General features: G+C 44.1%; 1 protein-coding gene across 2 annotated transcripts; it reads right to left on the bottom strand.

Annotated features, from left to right (window-relative positions):
- Positions 1-1095: 1095 nt before the first annotated feature.
- Positions 1096-18207, bottom strand: LOC144930546 (uncharacterized). Of its 2 annotated transcripts, XM_078852713.1 has the most exons (4): positions 17759-18207; positions 8995-9177; positions 4769-4824; positions 1096-2942 (listed from the first exon to the last, which is right to left on the bottom strand). In XM_078852713.1, the coding sequence occupies exons 1-4, from the start codon at positions 17814-17816 to the stop codon at positions 2847-2849; spliced, it is 393 nt and encodes a 130-aa protein (XP_078708839.1). In that variant the 5' UTR covers positions 17817-18207; the 3' UTR covers positions 1096-2846. The 2 variants fall into 2 exon arrangements, 1 of the variants encoding a protein (XP_078708839.1); XR_013635763.1 differs by lacking the exons at positions 1096-2942; positions 8995-9177 and having other exon boundaries at positions 3630-4824.
- Between the last annotated feature and the right edge of the window lie 4806 nt (positions 18208-23013).

Here is a 23013-nt window from a genome sequence, read left to right as displayed (position 1 = left end):
GGGGTGAGAAGGGTAAAGGCTTCATGGAAGAGGTGAAGTGGGGGCGGGGCTGGGGGCAGAGTGGGGGTCGAGCACCCAAGGGAAAGAGGCGAATTTGGTGCCTATGGCAGTGATTATCATTATCTGCTCTTTCCTGCATTCATTTTACTTAGGGCCAAATAGTCAAACCTGGGTGCGTAAAGTGCTAAATTGGGCATCTAAGCCAAATGTTTCAAACTCGGGTAATTACAAATAGGCACCTAAATAAGGAGCAGATTGTGACACCATTAGTCATGTGAGGTAGCACAGTCTTTCCCAAGTTAGCTTCAACAGGATTATGTGTAGGGACTATTCAACACGAGCAAGGGGCTCATAATCTGACCCTACATTTTTAAAGATATTGAGCACCCACAGTTTTCGTTGACTTCCATGAGAGCCCTATGCCCAAACACTATTTGCATAAGGATTGCAGGACTGGGCCCTGGATTTCTTTTCTGACAGTGTCATGTTGGTTTTATGATTTGGCAACAATACTCCTGATTCATGTTCTTTAATCATTAATCCAGTGTGTTGCATTTGTACAACTGACCTCCAAATACATTTGTTTCAGTGCCACACTGGATCTCACTGAAGAATATGTTCAAGGCCAAAACATGTTAATTAAATGCATTAAATACTGACAACACTGCTTAAATAGAGGCTGCAGGTTGCCAGCTATAACCTAACAGAAATCTAAATAAGGGAAGAATTCCCAGCCACTTGCATTGCTGAATCAAAACATTACAATCCATGAATATAAGCATGACTCAGTAAGAGCAAATGGACAGCATTAAGTTCATTACAATGTATACTTTAAAAAGGAGTTTTTCAACTGGAAGTACGAACAGCAGAGTATTTGTTTATTGTACATTATTTTAGTATAGCTTATAAAAGAGCACACAGTCATCATGACATACGAGAACAAACCTGCTTTATTCCTCATCACAGCCAGGAAATGTATTGCTCAGAGTTCTCTTCCTTCTGTGACCTGATGGCTTATCTAACAGTAGCTATTTAGTGTGATAATGGCGTTTGATAGATTGGACACAAACACCATTGTCACACTCCATAGCTCTGGCAGTAAATAGTCTGTAGGAGCTGAAATACAGGCAAGTCCCAAACTTCAGCGTTGAGGATCTGCAACAAACAGAGAAAGGATCACAAGTGAAACATGAATGATGGAAAGAAGTTTGAAAAATCAGTGACGAGCTACAGCACGCACTTACAGGGCTGGTTAGTCTGGGCACTTTACAATGTTACACTGGTTAGTCTGGGCACCTTACACTGCTAAAGCGAGGTTATAATCTGGAATACACTTTAGGTGAAAATGGCACCTTGCTTCTCCACACAGCTGTGCCCTGCATTTATTTAGTGCCCAATTCACAGCTCAATGTAATCAATCATGAACTTCACTGGGCTTTGAATCAGGCCCTAAAGGCACAGTCCTATACCACTGAACCCCGTGGAAGTTTTATCTCTTATTTCAGTGAGGGTGGGATCAAGCCCTTAAATTACTAAAATATTCTTTCTACTCCTGTTAGCTCCATAGATCCAACACAGCTAAGGGAGACTAAGCTGTGTTCTAGCCCTCCACCCTACATCACCAGACACATTGCCCACTAGGTTGCTATTAGTTACCACTGCTCAAACCCATTTGATTTTTATGATGACGATTTACTTGTATCATAGTAGCACCTAGAGTCCCCAGCCGAGGGCAGGGCTCCAGTGTACAAATGCATGGTAAGAGGCAGTCCATGCATCAGAGAGCTTATAAACTAAATACACAACACAGACAAAGGGAATGTTGTTTGTGTGTGTGTTGGTGTGTGTGAAATAAGTGTCATTACCCCCCCATTTTGCAGATGGAGGACTGAGGCACAGAGAGACTAAGCAGTTTACCCAAGGTCACACAGCAATCTGTGGCAAAGCCAGGAAATGAACCCAGCTCTCCAACCCTGTGCCTTAACCACAAGGCCATCCTTCCTCTCAAGCTAGGCTCTCCTGCTACATGCATCACCATGGTAACTGGCTTCACACAGGCAATGGGGCTGCACAGTTAGAACAGCAAGCAGAGACTGCCCTTCAGGACCTGTATTGATGGTGATGATGCAGGAGAAGAAAAGACCTCAGCTATTCTGTTCTACTCTATGTAAGTTCTTACACCACATTCATCACTGTAGTATCTTCCCATCATTCATTAAGCAACGTGACTAACCTCTGTCCGGTGTTTGTTCTCTCAGCGCCAGAAGTGTGTGCATGGGGGAGAGGGGGGGAATCATGTTTGAGTAAGGTGGGATTTGGGGGGGTTGGTTGTTTTTTAATACCCATGTTGCTATTTATGTTAGGAAAGGCAAGGTCAAAGGCAGTTCTGCTCAGGAAGGCTTTGCACTTTCACCAAAACATGGTGGGTTTTGTGGTGGCCCTTAGTATCAGGGGAATTCATCGCACGCTCTCAGACCTGGCTCCCTAGAAAGCTCTGTCTCCTGCACAGACAAGCTTTACCCTGGTGTTTCAGATCCCAGATTGAGTCTGCAGAGCTGGCCCTAAGGGAAAATGTCTTTCTGCTTTTAAACTGGGCACTTCTGGTGTGGAGTCACTGAGAGAAAAACTTGGAGCTTTCCCCTCATCCCCCCAGTGCTCCTTTTAGAGACATTTTTCAGCGTGGAACTGCACTTTCAATATTAGAATTTGCCCTTGATAGGCCAAATTCTCCTGTATTTCCTGTGGCCAAATTCTGCAAAGTCGTAAGTGCCCGATCAGAGGTGAATTCAGTGGAAGTGAAGGGTACTCAGCACCTAGCAGGATGAAGGTATTTTTCATTTCCTCTTCTATGCATCCTTGCAGTACCAATGTGCATGCAACTCCCATTGAAGACCATAACTGCTGCTCCCCCACTGCAAAAGCAAGTGGCCCGTCAGTCTTACCTGCAAGGAAGAAAATACTCCCAATACTCTCCGTCCCCCACACCAGTAGTTCCAAGATTTAATTATCAGTCCTATAAGATTACATAATAGAAACCTAGAAATACACACTTAAAATATGCAAAACTATTTCTAGACTCTAAAATAAAAGCTTCCTGGGAAATAGACTAGGAAAGTACTTTGCAAGCACTAATGGTGAAAGGAATTGGCACCCTTTCTACAGAAAGCCTTGCTGTGTACCCTAAGGATATTTATATACTTTTAAAGGGCCATTCTAATCCTGTCAGATTTGCCAGATGAAGTAGGGCTCCTCTTTATCATGCTGATTGGGTTTGCCTACTAATTTGGTCACTTGGTTCGCATCTTAGACATTAAAAAAACAAAAACCACTGTCAATTTAAGTAAAGTTGCAATGCTGAACCCAGCCAAACAAAGTGCAGGTCTAACAGATGGGAGATTTAAAAACAGTGCTCCGGTACATTGCATGTGAACATAAAAGATCCCATGGCACTGTCCATCGGAGGAGGCTAGGGAACAAATTCCCAAGCATTTGTCATTATAGTGTACACTTGTTTATGGGTAGATTGTGCAACCCTTATTCATGGTGGTGAGCACTTACTCACATGAATAGCCCCACAGAAATCAGTGGGACTGCTTGCATAAGTGCTCACCAACATGAGTAAAGGTTGCATAATTCTAGCTGAGTCTCTAAGGGCCAAATTTACAAAGGTGTTTAGATACCTAAAGATGCAGATAGGCACCTAATGATATTTACAGAAGTGAGTTAGGCACCTATCTCTCATTAAATTTCAATGGGAATTAGATACCTAACCTGCTTAGGCACTTTTGAAAATCCCACTAGGTACCTTTCAACATGAAGGCCGCCATCAAGTGGATCTTTGATCTACAGACAGTCATAGACTCGGTTAAAGAGGATGGGTGTGCTGCAAAGCACCTTTCTTTCAAGCTAAATAGAAGAAGCAATTAAGCCCTATTTACATAGTGGTAGCTGGAAGCAATGGAAGTCACCACCCAAGGCAACAAGGCACATGGCATGTCCTGATCAGACCATAAGCCATGTGGGCTGAGTGGTTCCTTTGTTAAGCACACAGAGGCTAGGAGAGTGTTTGGCAAGCTGTGAGGGAGAGAGGCAGACAGTGAGAGAAGCAGTCAGGAGTCTGGCCCCAAAAGGGAGTCTGACAGAGCTCCTTTGGCACGGAACAAAGGAGAGGCAGACTTGGGGAATCGTAAGCAAGGAAACTGCCTGCTGTGGTTTGTTTCTGCTGCACTGAGGGAAACAGGCCTTTGTGTGCATGCTTTGTAAATAAACAGGGGGGAGGGATAGCTCAGTGGTTTGAGCATTGGCCTGCTAAATCCAGGGTTGAGAGTTCAATCCTTGAGGGGGCCATTTAGAGATCTGGGGCAAAAATTGGAGATTGGTCCTGCTTTGAGTGGGGACTGAACTAGATGAGCTCCTGAGGTCCCTTCCAACACTGATATTCTATTAACAGGACAACATCAAAGAATATACCTGACTGGTATCATGGATTTCTCTTCCAAATGTAAAATAAACCTGCAAGGTCCTGAATATTGGCTGATCACTCAGGTCAAAGGGGCAACAATAATTTTGTTAATCTGGCCCACAGGGCCCAACCTTGCTCAACAAGTTCCAGGCCAGGCTCGTAGTTACCATATGTCACGTAGCTTTTGTGAACAGTGAACATTCCCTTGAAAAGGAGATGAAGCTAGGAGTTTTTGCAGTAGCTTTAGCAATAACTGCTGCTCATTGAGCAGTTTAACCTCAGTGCTAAAGAGCATGTGATACTTACTGTGCCCTCCACCATCTCCTGAACCAAACCATCTCCTGCCACACTCTGTGAGAGCACTGGAAAAGAAAGAAGGGGGAATAGGCAAGGGAACAAGGAAAACATGAAAAGAGGGGAGTGGAGAAGGGAAGGTTAGGGTTCAGAGTCTCCATCTTTTCTTCTTACTCCTCCTATCTCTTTCCTGATTAAAACAGAAACCGTCAACCCACAACACACTTCATGCAGGATTCTTGCGGGTATTAGATGTTTGTAAATCACTGATCTCCTCAGATAAAAGGTACCGTATGTAACTGCAACGTCATGATTTATTATTCATAAATAATAACAACAACATAATTTTCTATCACTTTTCAAAAAATGGACATCTGAACTGGGAAGCAAAAGGATATATTTTTGCCTTTCGATATGATTCCTTTATCCCTCTAGAGAGGGTGGAATTTTTTCCGGAACAGCACAGTATGTGTCATTAATTGCTCATTTTGAACAGTGCAGAGTGGGTTTTGATAAGTGCTGCATGCTGAAATAGGATTCCCTAATAGTTTGCTGCGGCTAATGAGAACTTGAATTGTCTGGCTCCAAAAGCTCTGTTGATTGGGTGCTGATCTATTCACGGAAGTGAAGAAAACTGTTTATTTGTGTGAAAGGATAAGACACAGAACGCCTCTATAACTGATTTAATTTATCCATCTCCATTTAGACAGGCCCTAAAATATATCCCTCTTATATACATTTTGAACCGTGTTCCACCCATAATTAAGAAAGCCAGCAGCTTTCAGATGCTGTCCAATAGACCAAGAGAAGTATTCTGATGCATCCACTGCTAGTGTATTTCATTTCTTCTATTCTTTCTTATCTAATTCACCCATCATTATGGCACCTAGTTGCAATTGCTGGGTGTGTTAAAAGTGAGTTGAGAAGGTTTGAGGGAGGAGTTCTTTGGATATTCAGGGAACATTCTCTCTTCCCTGAAGGTATGTCTACACAGTGTGATAATGCTCACTATGTGATTTTTAAAGCATACTAATGTGCTGACATTAGGACAGGTCTAAGCACCACACCTGCATAGCTGCACCAATGCAGCTGCACTGCTGTAGTGCATCTGGGGAAGATGCTCTATGCCGACAGGAGAGCACTCTCCCGTCGACATAATTACTCCACCTCCATGAGAGGTGGAAGCTATGTTGGCAGGACAGCATCTCCCACTGACAAAATGCCAGTGTGGACAGCGATTAAGTTGCTGTAACTTGTGTCGCTCAAGGGAGTGTCTTTTCGCACCCATGAATGACATAAGTTAGATTGACTTAAGCAGTCGGGTAGACCTGCCCTTAGTTGGTCCATGTAGATCCAGCTGATGCTTACTATGTTCCCTAATGCACTTCGATATAGCACTGTTTCAAAGAGCACAATGTTAAACCACACTAGGGAACCTTTAGTGCAGACCAGCAGGGTCTGCAGGGACCGATTAATGAGCAATATATTAGTGTGCTTTAGAAATCACACCCCCACAGTGCACATTGCACTTAAATTCTTGTTAAAGTCATTTATTTTCCTTTAGTGGCTTTACATTCAAAGCCAACAATGCATACACCCTCATATACACTATGTGTCCCTTATCGTCACCTGCCAGATTTCCCATCCTCTGCAAGTCTATATCAGCAGCTGCTTGTAAAAACACAAACCCTGCACAAGTGTGTGCCCCATGAGAGGCATAGAATATGGATAGAGAAGAACCATCACATTTCACACATGTTCCTACACAACAGTCACCATTTTAAATGTCAGCATTTAGCAACAATTGCCATACCATGATAGCAGAGATCCAGTGGTTATTTTCTGTTAATTACAGGGGCCTACTATGGCATGCCATATCAGAGATGAAGTGCAGACATGGAAGGAACATATTAGCAAATTTTGAACCCTCCAGTTGCCTAAATGTTTTTAATACACCTAAAACATGAGCACCAGAAATACATATTGTGAAGTATGCTCTAAGTGCCCCCTCTGGATGATTGCTGTGATTTTTCTCAACAGTTTTCCTATCTTGACATAGGGATTTTATTAGCAGCGTCAGAGCTCCTTAGTAGGTGAACATCTCATAGAGTATACCTGATGCCCTACAGTGGGGTAGAAGAGTGAAAGAGGCCTAGATTTAATTTTAGGACAAACTCACTCACTGGAATTTTAAATAGTTGGTGAAAATATGAGACATATTTGTTGGGCAAGTATAAATCAATATGTTATCATAATTTAGGAAGGACCAGCAACTGTTAGACATGCTGGGCCTGACTCTGCTTTCATTCAGTGAATGGCAAAACTCTCAGTGGCTTAAATTGGAAGAGGAACAGTTTCCTGGTTTCCTTTCTCTGAAAGAGATAATGATGATGCCATCCTATTCCATGGCAGGTAAAAAACAGGACATGGCAGGATCCTTTGGACTCTAATAAAGCTTTTTCCGCAATTGGCTCCATCCAAGAAACCTGCCACCAATTGTTTCATCCACACAAATGTTCCATCCTTTCTGGAAACTATTTGTTTAACTGGTTTAAAAATTGATCAAGTTAAACCAGTGCAAGCCCCTAATACATATGCCCGTCATCTGTTTTAATACTTGCTGAAATCAGTTTAATTCGCATCAGTGAGTTACCAACCTAAAATACATTGATTTAAGCAAAACTTAAGTGAGTCTAATCTTTGGTCTTTGGACCAGTTTAACTAGATTGATTTTTAAACTGATTTTAATTAAACCAGAGCACATTTCTACTGAGAATACTAGTCAACTTGTGAGTCAATCCTTAGCAGATGGACTGCCCATAAGACAACCTAACCCTGCCAGTTAATGTGCTAGACCTCTCTCTCTTTTTCATTTTATTAATATAACTATTGTGTCATCTCTGTTTTTGTGCACATATGTGATCTGCGAATGGATGGGTGGGAATGGCTCCTTTTTCAATGCACTGATCATCCTTAGTTTATTTTCTATCTATTCTGGAGCCTGCACAATCTGTAGCAGGAAACAGCTGTGCAGGTGAATGCCAGCACATTGCTGTTACGCAGGGTGGCAGATATGCCTAGCTTAACTGCTAAGAAGGAGCAAGCTCTAGGAGAAAGAGGGGGTTGTAACATACCTTGTATGCAACACCAGGAGGCTGCTGCTGTTTTCGTTTTCACACAGTTATATAAGTTAAAGAAGGGGTCTTAGTTTAAATGTTAGATTCCCAGTTACATCCAAAACAAATTTCACTTTGTCATGATACAAATTTTCAGCTATGGACCTGAATTTTATTTTCTATTCTCACAAACAAACCTTCACTTGCATTATTAGTGGAAAGGGATGCAAACACTGCATATTGAAATTTACATTCTAATTCACATATATATAGTGTAGGGACTGTCATGCACTATATATATGTGCAGTGCCTAGCACAGTGGGGCCCCAGCAGAGCTGGCCTCTAGGCTCTACTGCAATATAAAAGTTAAAATAATATTTCAGACAAGCAATGTGACTGAAAGTGAGGCATTCTCAAAGCCCCACTATCCACGCATGGGAACTCCCAGCAGTTCCTATGCATGCTCAGAAATCTTTCAGAAAACAATAGGTAGTGATGCAGAATAGAGAAGATCATTGATTCCTGAGGGGTTGAGATTGTTAAAATAGTGCAACAGAGTAAAGGGCAAAGGCAAGGAGAAGGTGACACGTTGGACCAGGGTAGAAGCAGAATGTAAATGCTGTAGCACCACAAACTTTCCGCTTTCAGCCTCTCTTCAGACTTGGGTTTAAAGCGTGGAGCCCTTCAAGGCAGAACACCATTGCAAGGAAAAGGAATACTTTTAAAGCAGTGCTTGCGAAGGAGAATCCCAAGCCATGTCTTTTTCATGTATCTAAACTCTCAAGATGTATCTAATCCTCAAGGCAAATAAAGTCTAACCAAGCACGTTAGCATCATTATTTTTTCAATAAGCATTTAGGATGTCTATAGGCTTCATCCTGTACCCACTGAAGTTATGGGAAAAACTCCTATTGACTTAAAAGGTGCAGGAACAGATCCTACGGCTATAATACAAAATCCATTTAATCTGTGTTGAGGGGCAACAGACTTGTAAGAACATTTTAGTGTAGCAGGTTGGCATTGGCATTTGAAATCATTGTTGTACTCAATTTTTATACGTTCCCCCACCTGAAGAGTTTGTTTCATTTTGCTCATTTGAAATATACCCAGGAAAGTACTTACCATCCCACATAACTGCTGGCTGTGCCTTTGTTGGAGTTTTGATTCTAACGCATTGTTTTGCTGGACACCACTTTCTTCTGATCCTTTGAGTTTTAGGCTTCCTTGTTATGAATTTACAGCAGCAGGCAGGAATCCAGAACTTCTGTTTCCAGTGGACACTTTTCCCTTGCCCTTTATGGGATCCTGAGTTTTTAAGTAAACAATTCATTCTCTTTCTGATAAGTCACATTAAAATATTGATCAGTGGGGGATGGCCCTCTGTCCACTAAGCAGGAGTCACCTTTAGTCAAACAGACCAGAGGAAAAAAACCTTGAAAATCCGGTTTTTCCTCCTCCCTTGGGGTAGTGTGTGTGAGGGTAGGTGGAGAGGGGGGAAAGTGGATTGGTGGGTGGGAATAGTTGAATTACCCTGACTTGAAACAGTGTTTCTTAAAAAGTGATATTGCAACCACACATCAAAAAAGAAAAGTTCTTCTTCAACTGCCCTCTGTGTTTGCTTAACTCTTTCTCAGATGAAGAGTGTTTATTCAGCCTCAATATCTACATTAATTGTTTAAATCTGACCTCCAGTGAGCATGGGGTGTAATGCTAATGTTACCATTTCCTGCACAGATCTGTGTGTTAACCTTTTGTTGTTTAAGTTCATTGCTCTGTGGAGGTATTTGTGTGACTCTCATCACCAAAGAACCTGAGCACTGCACAGTCTTTAATGGATTTTATTTTCCCAAGACTCCTACAAGGTAGGGAAGTATCATCCCCATGTTACAGATAGGGAAACTGAGGCATACATTAGCCTTATGCCTGTTCACACAAGAAGAGGGTGGGAGAACTAGGAATTGAACCCAGGTTTCCTGAGTCACAGTCTAGAGACTTTACCACTAGATCATCACACAAATCCCAAAAGTAAAGGTTCCATATATTTCACCTTCCTGAGGACTAGCATAGGATTTGAACCTGGGACCTCCTGCACTATAAGCCAAAGTTACATTTTGAGTCCAAACAAGCTGCCCGGTGCTGAGCTAGCCTAAGCTTTACTGTCCTTAATTCTTTCTTTTCTTTTCTTTTTTTTTTAATTAGAAAAGGTTTTTAAAAACTATTTCTTCTCAACTAAAAAGAATATGAAAACAAGATGGGATACAGCTGCTGGCATGTGGATGGGTGAGCAGATAACACTGCTTAGTGCTGTAACGGACCTCTTCACATGGCACATGTGGAGGTGTGGCAACTAGGGAACATGCCTATGTGGCATTACGCACCCTTACCGGTCACTGCAGTTTGGGGCTGGAATGCTCATTTACACTAAGACCACTGGGCACCATATTCACAGTGTACAGGGGCCTAAAAGCGGGTGCAGTGTAAGTTATTCCCACATGAAGGCTCAAAGCACTGTAAAGTGGCCACTGGGTAATGACGCGCTCTCTTTGGAAGAGTGGTCAAGTGCCCAGCAGGCTCAAGCCCTTCATGTAGTAGTACAGTGATAGTCCACTCAAGAGACATACCCTCTGCTCCTGGGACTGCTGCTGTTTGATGTCGAGCAAGTCTGTGTTTCTCCTTCCATCATTCAGGCTGTAAGCTCTTCAGGACAAGGATCCGATGAAGTGAACTGTAGCTCACAAAAGCTTATGCTCAAATAAATTGGTTAGTCTCTAAGGTGCCACAAGTCCTCCTTTTCTTTTTGCGAATACAGACTAACACGGCTGTTACTCTGAAACCTGTCATTATGTATTTGTATAGTGCCTAGCACAATGGGGCCCCTTGGCATTGTTGCAACATAAAACCAAGAATGTCTGTAAATGGGGAGAGAAGGAAAGAGTGTGTTTAATTGTGTTATATCTGAAGAAAGGAACGCCACTGCTGGGTCTCAGGATTCTTTTATTTTTATTATTACAGCTATGTTCTCAGGATAATTTTTCCCCATTCAAAACCCTAGCATTTTTAATGATGCGAGAGACCAATGATGCATTTTTGTAATGTTCATTTTTCCTGTGTATTAAAATGAGAAAACAGAAAATATTCTGCAAATTCATTGCATCATGTTCCATTTTTTAAAAAAGAAGATTTGGGGTTTTTTTTGTTGACGCAAACACACAAACGAATAACGTTAACACATTTGGCAGGAATTCCGAGATTGGAATAAGACAAGAAGAACAAAGTCTAGAGGCTAAGTGCTAGCTTATGCATCCAGAGATGCACCAGGAAAGGGGGAGTGGGGAGAGAATACTGCAAGTAATGAATGACAAGCCCTATTGCTCCCTACGTCACCTTTAAAGTGGGAGCTGCCCCTACCTCCTGCTTGTAAATGCAGTTGTTGTACCAGGGGCGGGACCTGCCACACCCCCAAATCAACTGGCCATGTACTCTTTGGGGACTATGGGGGTGAAAAGCACAACTAGCCACATTGGCCAGGCAAGCCACCTAGGTCCTGATTCAGCAAAGCACTTAAGCAGTGTAAGTCCTTCTGAAGGGAAGCACCTGCTAGTTCTTTGCCAAGACCCGAGTGCTCAAGGATGCATGGCAATTATATCCGGGCTTCCTCCTTCATGGATACTCCATGATGAAGAGAGGGGTTCACTCTATACAATGCAGCTGCACGGGGCAGCCACAGTTTATCACTATTGCTCTTTAACAGGAACATAATTCTGGGAAATTTGTGTGAACTGTATTCACCTAACCTGGCCGATCACCAAATGACAAACAAAAATGCCCATTGACTTTAACAGGACCAGAATTGCACCCTGAGAGTTCAGACCATGTTCTTCTTCTGTGTGTGTGTCTTCAAAACCTTACACAATGGGGCTCTGGATTCTGCAGTATAAAGATTAGATAGTAACAGCAGAGAGAGAACAGAGATATATTCTAATAATGGGATCACAATTATTGTGAGATAAATATGCCCTAGTTGAAATATATTCCTGTATCTTCAGCTGCAGCTGTTTGCTTCTGCCTGTTCTGGGGGGGGCAGCGTGGTCTAGCAGTTGGGGCACTATCTTGTGAATCAGGAGCCCTGCATTCTAATCCCATCTCTGCTACTAACCCTGTGTTTGACAATGAACAAGTCACAGCATAGCAATGTCTCTCCATTTCCCTTCCCACCCTTTGTCTATTTAGATTCTAAACACTTGGGGAGCAGGGCCTCTCTCTTACTCTGTGTTTGTATAGCCACTATATAATGGGGCCACTCTTGGTTGGGACCTGTAGGTGCCAGCCAGGTAATACAAAGAAGAAATAATAATGATTAACATGCTAACTGGAGATCGCAGTATGTTTAAGAGGCTGTCCAAATTGGCTTGTGCAAAACTATGTGTATGACTTACCTGTACAGATACCATAACTGTATGTGCAAATTGTGTGTGCAATCCTGAAAATTTGGACCTGTTTTTGAAGCTTATGGGAAGTACCTGGTATGATGGGAAAGGTTTGTACTTAACTGTAAAACAGCAGAGACAGAAGACAACCAAAAAGTAATCATTTATTTAGAATGTATTTTATGAGCTGTAATTTCTCTAAACTCCAACAGATTTTAAGTATGCTGTTATTTTTTAGAAGGGAAGTGTCCCTAGGTAATGACTGCTGGGAGTGTGTTCATGAGTAAAAGTTCTTTTCCCAAAAACTCTGTGCTACAATTTTAAATGACCCACTAAAGTTAATAAAGTAAAGGCTTTCACCACTGCACATGGAGATAATGGGTGATAATTTGTGATAGAATTGCAACAATTGTCACTGAGGACTGGCTGTTCCTGCTCCGGTTCTTTGAAATAAAATGCCAAATTGTTTTGAAATTCCTGAAGAAAACTAATTGGATTGGTTAAAGGTCACTAATGTGATCCAAGAGCAGATAAGCATGATACAATACATACACCATACATAAATATGTGGGACAAATTCTACCCTCAGATATATATAAGCAGATCTCACTGACTTTGGTTGCTCTATAAGAAGCTTAAATTTGGCCCACAGGTGAAAGCAAGAAAATCCTTTTATATTATTTGCCTTATGTAAAGACTGGAAGATACAACCGAAGAAATAGATGGACCTCAGGCATATGCTGTGGGGAAAAGAGGAGAGAGAAGGGTGAGGGAAGAACGTGAAAAACACTGCACCGATTGAAGGAGTTAATAAACTACTACCAAGGCAGGAAACAGGGGCTTTTCACAGTTCTTTGAAAGAGGTAAAGCATGAAATTATGATCTAGAAGCTAAAGGTTAGGTCCTGCAATAGGGAGAATTGAACCAGACCAGAAACTGGCAAGGAGAGGGTTAAGCATTGTCTTTCTGAGTACAGCCCTCAACTCCATATTGCACATGCAAAATAAAGTGGCTGGGGAAAACAATGATGTATTAGGCAATTCCTCCACCCAGTGTAAGAGGGATATGACTCCAAAGGGAGTAGTGGATGGGAACACTCTCTTGGGGGAAGGAGGGAAATGCTAACTGAAAAGGCCCTCAATGCGTCTGAGCTAGCTCAGACTTTGTCTGCATAAAGCCACCATGTGCCCAGTAAAACGAATTTCAAGAGCAGCCTGGAGAAAGCTTAAAAACACAATTGGGGGAAACTGCTGTATTTGCAAAAACAAAAGGAGTACTTGTGGCACCTTAGATGCCAGACTTTAAAAAGCTAGTTCCACCACTCAATTCGATTGTGAGACCTTGGGGTCGTGCTCCCATTTACATCACCTAAATGAGGCTTGCCTGGATTGTTTTTTTCATACCCTTCCACTCAGAACAATAATTTTTTTAAATATGAACAGAACAAATAAACCAGTGAGAGAGAGCACAGATTGCAGGCTGCACGCGAGCACAAAATGGCAGCTGCCACCCCTGCCTGGAGAGAAGAGACTGCTCTCCATTCAAGGCATGCCACAACTCCAGCTGAAGCCAACAGCAGTCTGTTGAGTGGACTGATTTGAGGATTGGGCCCTCAAAACTGAAAAGGAGGAGGAGTTGGGGAGCAAATATTCTTCACTGAAACATGGGACACTGATATGCAGTTTGCCAAAGGGGACAGTGGAGGCACTAGCTCTGGAGGGATTCAAGAAAGGCCTGATTTTGCAGTCCTTGGCAAGGCACATATTTGAAGTCAAAGGGATTTTTCCTGAAGGATTTAAGAATTTAACTATTACGCCAATGGCAATAATGTAAGGAAACATCCCGCATTAATGACTAGTGCCTTTATGGTTTTATTCCAGCTCTATCTTCTATGGTGTATGATAAAATAAACTTGGGACTAATTAAACCATTTCTGACCTGGATATTTCGCCTATGGAAAAACCTTTGTATCCTGTTACAAACCCAAAAATTGGGCTTGGGTTACTGATATTCACAAAACCTGGATCAAAATTATGGGCCAGATCCTCAGATGATGTGAAACAGGCATAGCTCCATTGAAATAATCAAATCTGACTCATCATTATGGCCCATTGATTTCAATGGAGCTATGCTGATTTACATCAGCTAAGGATCTGGCCCTACAGCCTTGCATGGAAATCGGTAGAGAAGCTCCATGACTTAAAGCATCCTCCATGATCATTTCAGCTGAATTTTGCTTATTTGTTCGAATCTTTACTTTATCATGCTATTCAAGAGCCATGAATGCACATGAATAAAAATAAAAGGACTGTAGAATACCCTGTAAAGCAAAATCATAGTTTCACCTAACTCTTTTAGCACAGTATAACAGATGAAGGTAAGTCATATGCAGTACAAGTATAATAGTGATATAGATCCCAAATACACACAGAGGGGAAAGTACCTGTGACCCGAATGAATCAGTGGCTAGGAGTTAAAAATTATCTATGACTGGCCAGTAGTTCAGAGTAGTGGGAAGATAAAAATTAACTTTTTTAAAAAAAAAGGATGAAACAGATCAAAGGTAGTTAACCTAGAAACCATGATCTTTTCCACTGGAGCTTTCAGTAAACTAAATTGATTTGAATTTCCCAATGATCAGCCTCATTACATCAACTCTTATACGCCATGCTGGCATTCCCCATAGTGACTCACCACACTGACACATCAACCCCAGGAAACAAAGGGAGACCGTTATCTTGAAATTAAAAATATAGGGCCTGATTTTCAGCCTAGATTTAATCAGACTTCCCTTTTACACCTTCAAAATAGCTGTCAGAAGAATGTAGGTAACTTAGACTTGAGTAGTAATGAGGATATATACCGTCATAGGAGATCAGCATCATTATCCCCATTTTACAGCTGGGGAAGCTGAGGCACAGTATGATTAAATGACTTCCCTAAGGTCACTCAGCAAACCAGTGGCAGAGCTAGGACTCAACCTCTGGTCTCCTGAGTTCTCAGTCCACTGTCCTAGCCACTAGGCCACACTGCCTCTCAAGCAAACACACCCTTATGTCCAAGTGACCTAAATTACACTTGGAAATGATTGCAGGCACAAGGGAAGCTGCTGTTTAAAAATCTGGTCCATAAACAGTATCTTTCATCATCACTCCCTAAATCTTCACAGCGGCAAAGAGAAAAGCTAGCTCCCTACATACTATATCTGCAGGGAAACACTGTATATTATGCAGCAGTATTTTACATTATTCAGGTTCATTGAACATAAATCCTGGTGCAGATTTTGCTGCTACTGCCAATGGCAACAGAGTGCAAATTAATTTGTTGGCATAAAATCCTCCAAGACCAACTTTTACTACCAGTGGGGCCCATCCAGATTAGAAAGTAGGTGGCCTTGGGCATGTGAACCCACATTCTGGCTGCTCATTAAATCAGTCTCTTCAGGAATAACGTGAAGCGGCCTGCCTCCAAAGATGGGAGTTATATAACTCACAGGAATGAACTTCCCCCAGCAGCAGTGATCTTTCATCTCCATCTCTACAGGATATAGGAATTATTACAGCCCTAGGCTATGGCTGCCTCTCCTGTCTACTGGAGATAGGGAAAGGAGAGGGTTTGGGGACCGTTTTAAATAACTAATCAACCCTTTCAGCGCATGTGTCCTCTCTCTCTCACCATAACCTACAGGTGGCAACTCCTGTTCACTATTCAGTATGTGGTGGGGAATTTGTGCTCACGTCAGAGGCCTGCTATTCCTTTACCTTACCCTGGGATGGTCAATTCATTGGGTGTGGGTGTGGGTGTAGGTGTAGGTGTAGGTGTGTGCGTGAGCGTGCCCAAGTAATAGATTTCACCCACAGCTTTCACTCTCTGTCTGAGATCCTTTCCAAGGATGGATTCAGGAATCCCTGGCCTCTTTACTTTCAATAAACCAAGGAAGAGCCAACCCCTCTTCCTGGATACACAGGGGATATTCTAAGCATGCTCAGTGCAACTCCTCATTCTCATGGGCTTGTCTGCTGTCTACAGTAATTTTGTGGGAAAGCGGTGGTTTGATTAAGTGATTGTGCAAATGTTTCTCTTCTGTGAAGCATGAAGTAAACATAAAGCAAATCTCCTCCAGGAAGCATTAAGTAAAGTCCTTTCTTGAAGTTGGGTCACCAAGTGTCAGTTCATTAAATTTCTCCCTTTTCCCTGAGCTGACAGTTGTTAAATACACTGAATTAGTAAACAGCACTGTAAATGGTTCCCTGATCAGGGATTTCATACCATCCTCATTTCTCTTTCCACAACCTCTAATCTCCTAATCCCATTAACAACATTGCAATGCAGAATTTTTGAGAGCATAACTTTACATACAATGAACATACTCAGCAGGTTCGATCTTAGACCAATAAATAGCAACATAGGTGCTTTTGAGAATTTTACCCTCATGACTTTGAACTGAATGTTCAAAAGGATTTAGGCATTGTGATGCTAAGCGTCACAGCACCAAACTTTTTGGCTCCTGGAAAAATCACTGAGATTAAAAAAAGCCTTGAGTTACGCATTGAGGCTCCCTGTAGAATAAGGACTGGGGAGAAAAAGGCACCTTAGAAAGTGATTCACAAAAGCCAGCAGGCTAGGTGGGGAGCTGCCTAAGTCAGCCAATGGGAGATGCCAACCAGAGGCTTATGTGCTGAGCCCCACCCCTCTCTGAGAGAGATGTGCCTAAGTCTGGGGTGCAGGGAGGTGCCTCTCTCTGTATGCCAGGAGAAGTTCCTCTTTTGAGTGACTGCATTGATACTGTTTTAGGAAGGAGGATGAATTTTCAGCTGAAACACACACACACCCCCAATCAAGATTTGGAAATGCTACTGCAGTGGAGTTATTGGAATTGTAATTCAAACTGCCTCAGGCCCATACACTCATCTGTGGGCTGGGGTCCCCAGGCAGATTACGTTTCCCATGATGCACCACAGCTTCCCCACTCGCTGAGCCATTGTGGGGCATCCTCAGAGTACCTGGGTATGGTGCGTCATGGGAAATGTAGTCTGGCTGAGGATCCTGGCTCACATAGGAAAATGGGGGCTTGAGGTACCCAAAGTACAATTCCTATTAGGCCACACAGTCGTGGTGCCAAAATCAGCTTTTGTCCAAAGTTTTTGATTTTTCACAGGATAAAAACCCCCAGACATTTTCTAATCATTTCTAATTATTATTTTATGTTGGAATCTAATTTAGCAAAAATGTAATTTTTGTTTTACTAATCCTAATGGAAGAAGTTTTTGAAAACAGAAGACAGGCTTGAGTTTCTGAAGGCACCAAGCAAAAATCTAGTTATTTTCACCTCCAAATGGAAAGACTTTTAAACTCTGAAATTTACAAGCATTTCAACACTATTTACTTACATGCTTTCTGCTTGTTGATTTTTAAAGCTTGAAGGTTAAACTCTATAAGAAAGGAAGTTTAGGACTCACCAGCGGCTCCCAGAATGCTCTTGAAAACAGGATGTGTTCTTCTGAGGAGTTTCATCATGCCCGAAAAACACACAAAACTGCCCAAAGCTTAGAATTCCATTAAAAAATAAATCTGTGTGAGTTATTTCTGCCATATATTAATGGCTGTTCTTCCAATTTATCTACAGTACTATTCTGCAGTCCGTATTGAGCAGCTGCTTTTGAAATTGCATAGTATGTACAGTGCTGCAAACAGGTGGCATTACCACACTGCTGTTAAATACAACCTCTATCTGCTGTGTGGATTCAAAACTCACCCTTTTCCATGGATTTGCTGTATTAACAATTACTCAGATTTGAAGATCTGAAACAAACTTATTGAGCCCAAGCCTTCTCCCCAGGCTTGGTTGTTATTGTGGTTATGTCTTTAGGGCTTCTCAGTTCCAAACTGTAGTTTTCTTTTTCCAAGGGGGCTCGCTTATATGCAGGGTGGAATTGCAAGATATATATTCCACAGTGACTCAGCAGAAATCAACTGGCATCTCCTAGTCAAGTTCCAATACGTGTCAACATTTTCAGTCAACAGAATAACCCTGCCACCCAGTTACAGTTACTTTGTGGTTGCTAGGCCTCAAAAGATGCCTTTCTCACCAAATATGCATACACCCCCCCCCAGGATGAGGGAAATATGTTGTACATCCTAGATACAAAGGCTCACTGAGCAAATAAACAGTATGTCAATCTGAAGTATACTAATACCTGTTCAGTCACGGACACTTCGGGACATTAAAATACGTGTTCCCACTTGTAAACTTGCCAATGAAAAAATGCACATGCATTTCCAGTGTGGCTGGATGCATTAAAGTACCATATTCATTTGGATAACTTGTTTGAACCATTTTAGGATAGAGGCATTTACAATACATGAACTTGAAAATGTTAAATATTAATCTCTCTTATCAGCCTTCTCCAGGCAGTAGGCCGGTGCCTTGTTTTACTCCAGGAAAAATGCACAAGCATTCAGGGGCCTATTCATTAGAGCAAATGATTTATGCAGCAAGGTCAGGCTTGCTTAAAATTTTTTGCTTAGCTACAGCCCCATGCATTTTACATCAAATTCTTTAAAGAAAACGTGAATTGCAGTCATATGTGAATGCCTACAATAGTTATGTGGAATTATAACATGAGGGAATTAATGTCCATGGAGAATTAAACACACTGGTCCTGGGAATTAATTTGTTATCCAACATGGGCCCAAGCTACTCATCCCCATGCCCCCCCAAAAGCCAAACCATGAAGGTAGACATGTAGTATTTTTAAAGGAAAGTTGAGACCCCAGTCTTTGTTTGTACAGCACCTAACACAACTGGGTCCTGGTCCATGACAGGGGCTCTTAGGACCTGCCACAATACAAATAATTAACAAATTAATAGGGCTACAATTTTGTCATGGAGGTCAGGGAATCCGTGACGTCCAGAGACCTCCATGACCTGAGCCTGTGGAGTCTGTGAGCTGCAGGGTACCCCCGCCACCGCCGGCTAGGAACTGTGAGGGCCCCGAGTGCCCAGCCACAGTGGGTGGGGGGTGTGCCTCAGAGCTGCTGCAGGTTGCGGGGGACCCCTGGGAGCTCCCAGCATGTCCCAGAGCTCCCAGCTGCCACGGGGGCCAGGGGGAGTGCCCTAAGTTCAGAGCCACTGGGGGTCAGGAGAACCCCACAGTTCTGAGCCAGGGCATGGAGACACTGCAGCTCCCCATTTTGTCATGTATATTTTTCATAAAAGTCACGGATAGGTCATGGGCGTCCATGAATTTTTCTTTATTGTCCGTGACCTGTCCGTGACTCCTACTAAAAATATGTGCGACAAATTCTTTGCCTTATTAGTAAATAATAGTAATTATCTGATAACTTCAGGAGCCATGACATTTAAAAAGACACTAAATATAGTGGCTTTTTCACAAGTGACAGGATATTGACTGGACTGTACCCAGTCTCTGGGGGACTGGAGATGTTTAGGATGACCCTACGTCCCATTTTGGCTGACTCAGTCCCCTTTTTAAGCCCTGTCCTGGCTGTCCTGACTTTTTTTTGGCAAAACTGATCATCAATTGGCAAGAGCAATAAGAACAAATGCCCAGTTTTGCCAAACCAGTGGGGTGCGCCCTCCCCAGGAGGGTGTGGAGGAATGTTTGGGGGGGGGGGAGTGGCGATGTGAGGTACAGGGTGGTGGGGCTCAGGCTGTCAGCCCCAGCCCTTAGTGGGTGCGGGGTTCAGGTGGTCAGTCCTGGGTGGTGTAGGACTTGGGTGATCAGCCCCAGCTCCAACCCTGGGAGGTATGGGACTTGGGCAGTCAGCCCCAGGCGGTGCAGGGCTTGAGTGGCATGGGACTCAGGTGAGTGGTGATGCCAGGCAGTTCGGGCCAGCCCCATGTGGGAGAGAGGGGCTCTCAAGCCAGCCCCATGCGGGAGACACTGGCGGGGCTCAGGCGAGCAGCGATTCCAGGTGGCTCAGGCCAGCTCCATGCGGTGTCCCGTTTTTAGTTTGGGAAATATGGTCACCCTGTGGAGAAGCTCCAGCCCTCCAGAAAATTATAGCCCTATTGTGGATGGCGGCCCCCCTCTGATTGGCTGCCTTCCCCACTTGCCCGTATGCTGGGGCAGACCAACCAATCAGAGCTGCTGTGGGCAAACCCAACAGGAGGGGAGGGGAGAGCTGAAGAGCCAGCAGCTCAGGGCACCTCCACTCGCTCTTCCTCTTCTGTGTGCAATGGGAACGGTGCCTCTGCTCCCCCACCCAGAATACGTAGCATGGGAAGGGGCATAAAGGGGGTGAAGAGCATCTGGAGCTGCCCCCCACAGCCTGGAAGGGAGAGAGTGGACCCCACTGCAGCCTCCCAGGCCTGAGAGAGAGGGAGTGGAGAGCCCCAGGAGGAGCAGAGGTGAGGCTGTGGGGTAGGGTTGCCAGGTGTCCAGTTTTTAAGTAGAACGCCTAGTCAAAAAGGGACCCTGGCGGCTCCCGTCAGCACCACTGACCAGACCTTAAAAGTCTGGCTGACATGGGGCTGGCAGGCTCCCTACCTGGCTCTGCGTGGCTCCCCAGAAATGGCGACCTGTCCCTCGGCTCCTAGGCAGAGGGATGGCCACTGGGGCTCCGTGCGCTGCCGCTACCCTGAGTGCCGGCTCTGCAGCTCCCATCAGCCGGGAACCATGGTCAATGGGAGCTGTGTGGGCGGTGCCTGCAGGTGGGGACGGTGCCTGTGGGCAGAGGCAGTACGCAGAACCACCTGGCCGCGCCTCCACCTAGAGGCCGAGGGACATGTCACTGCATGTGGGGAGCCACCTGAAGTGAGTGCTGCCTGGGGCCCACTCCCCGCACCATCTCCTGTGCCCCAACCCTCTGCCCCTGCCTCGAGCCCCCTCCTGCACCTCAAATCCCTCATCCTGGCCCCACTCCAGAGCCCACACCCCCAGCTAGAGCCCTCACCACCCCACACCTCAACCCCCTGCCCCAGCCCAGATCCCTCTCCTGCACCCTGAATCCCTCATCCCCAGTCCCACCCCAGAGCCTGCACCCCCAGCTTAGAGCCCATATCCCCTCCCACACTCAACCCTCTGTCTCAGACCAGAGGTCCCCCATACCCCTAATCCCTGGCCCCACCTCAGAGCCTGCACCCCCAGCCGAAGCCCTCAACCCCCCCTGCACCCCAACCACCTGCCCCAGCCCAGTGAAAATGAGTGAATGAGTGACGGTGGGAGAGAGCGCGCAACAGAGCAGGAGGGAATGGAGTGAATGGGGGCAGGGCCTTGGGAAGGGACAGGGCAGGGTGTGGGGCAAGGGTGGTCGGTTTTGTGCAATTAGAAAGTTGACAACCCTACCGAGGGGGGGATGACTATTAGAGGGGGCTAAACTGATGGAGGGTGGGGCTGTGGGCTGGGCTGAACTGATGGGGGGTGAACTGATGGGGAAGAGTTGTGGGGACTGATTTGGAGATTGGGGGGCAGCATTAGTTACTTGGCAGGGGACAGGCAGATGTGTGGGTGAGAGCTCCTGCAGCCGTGGGGTGTGTGTCAAAATCGCTTACCAAATAAAAGCGGTTGAGTGGGCAACACCAGTTGTCACATACACACACACACACTGGGGATGGCAGGGGGAGTCCAAAAATCAAAAGACAGACCGAAAAACCACAGTATTCTCTTAAAAAAACCTCATGATTTTTGGGGATCAGACTCATGATTTTTGGGGATCTCTTGAAGTTGGCAGTACTGCCAACACCATGCGACCCATGATCAAGCCATGAGAGTTGGCAGCGCCAAAAAGGATTGCAGTTTGTAACTCAGGTTAACTGAACCCCGCAGGGCTGGCACATAGAATACATGCTGGAGAACACTCGTGGGAAGTTAATCAAGGTAGTCTGGGAAGGACCAAGAGACAGTCCATGCGGTGGGAGCTGTTGCATTTTGGGGAATTTGCTTAAATAAAGAATTCATTTTAACCCTACTGGCTGCTTGGGTATTTCAACCAAAAATACAACACAGAATAAAAGGGGTGCATGCACAAATTCACCCAGGCACTGTATGGCATCTGTGAACATAGCCTGATGAGTTGAACTAGAAAAAGTGGGTCAGGTTTCAGGAGGGACCTAACTTGGTGCATCACCAGGGCCCAGGCACCATTGAATGGAAGATGTCTGTAGTCTGCCAGCAGACAAACTCAGGCCTCTCAGCATGTACCTACATGCTTAAAGATCTCTTTCCTCCAACTCTGCCTGCAGCACTTACTGCTAATGAAACAATGAGAAAATACCCTGGAGCCATTCAGTTGGCAAGAAAGGTAAGAATTTAAACCTTAGCTACACTGGGTCTTGGATCAGATAAATAGTGTGAGACTAATAGATCCTGAGCAGACTGACCCCAGATCAGCCATCTGGCACATGAGTTTAAACAGGACCTGTGCAACACTTTCGTTGGGAAAACCACAACCAACGAGGACTCATTTGCCTGTTTTCAGGACCATGCACAAACATGCATCGATTCCTCTACTTCCCAGACCTGTAAATGTTTCAGTTGAACTAGAGTTAATCCTTTTCATTGGCTGAATTGATTATTATTTGTTGAGTGGCAGTTCTGCAGCGCACACAGGACAACACTTGTGCTTTCCTCCAAAGAATTTACAATCTAAAAAGACAAAACAACAGACAGTAATTCAGACATAACACACTATGTAAACAGGAAGTGGGTGCTTCTTATCGTTGGGCAGTATTTTGTGAGTGCTGCCCTTA

The sequence above is a fragment of the Lepidochelys kempii genome, chromosome 5 (genome assembly GCF_965140285.1).
Source record: "Lepidochelys kempii isolate rLepKem1 chromosome 5, rLepKem1.hap1, whole genome shotgun sequence".
Taxonomy (NCBI): Eukaryota; Metazoa; Chordata; order Testudines; family Cheloniidae; genus Lepidochelys; species Lepidochelys kempii.
This window is presented reverse-complemented; position numbering and strand designations above follow the sequence as displayed.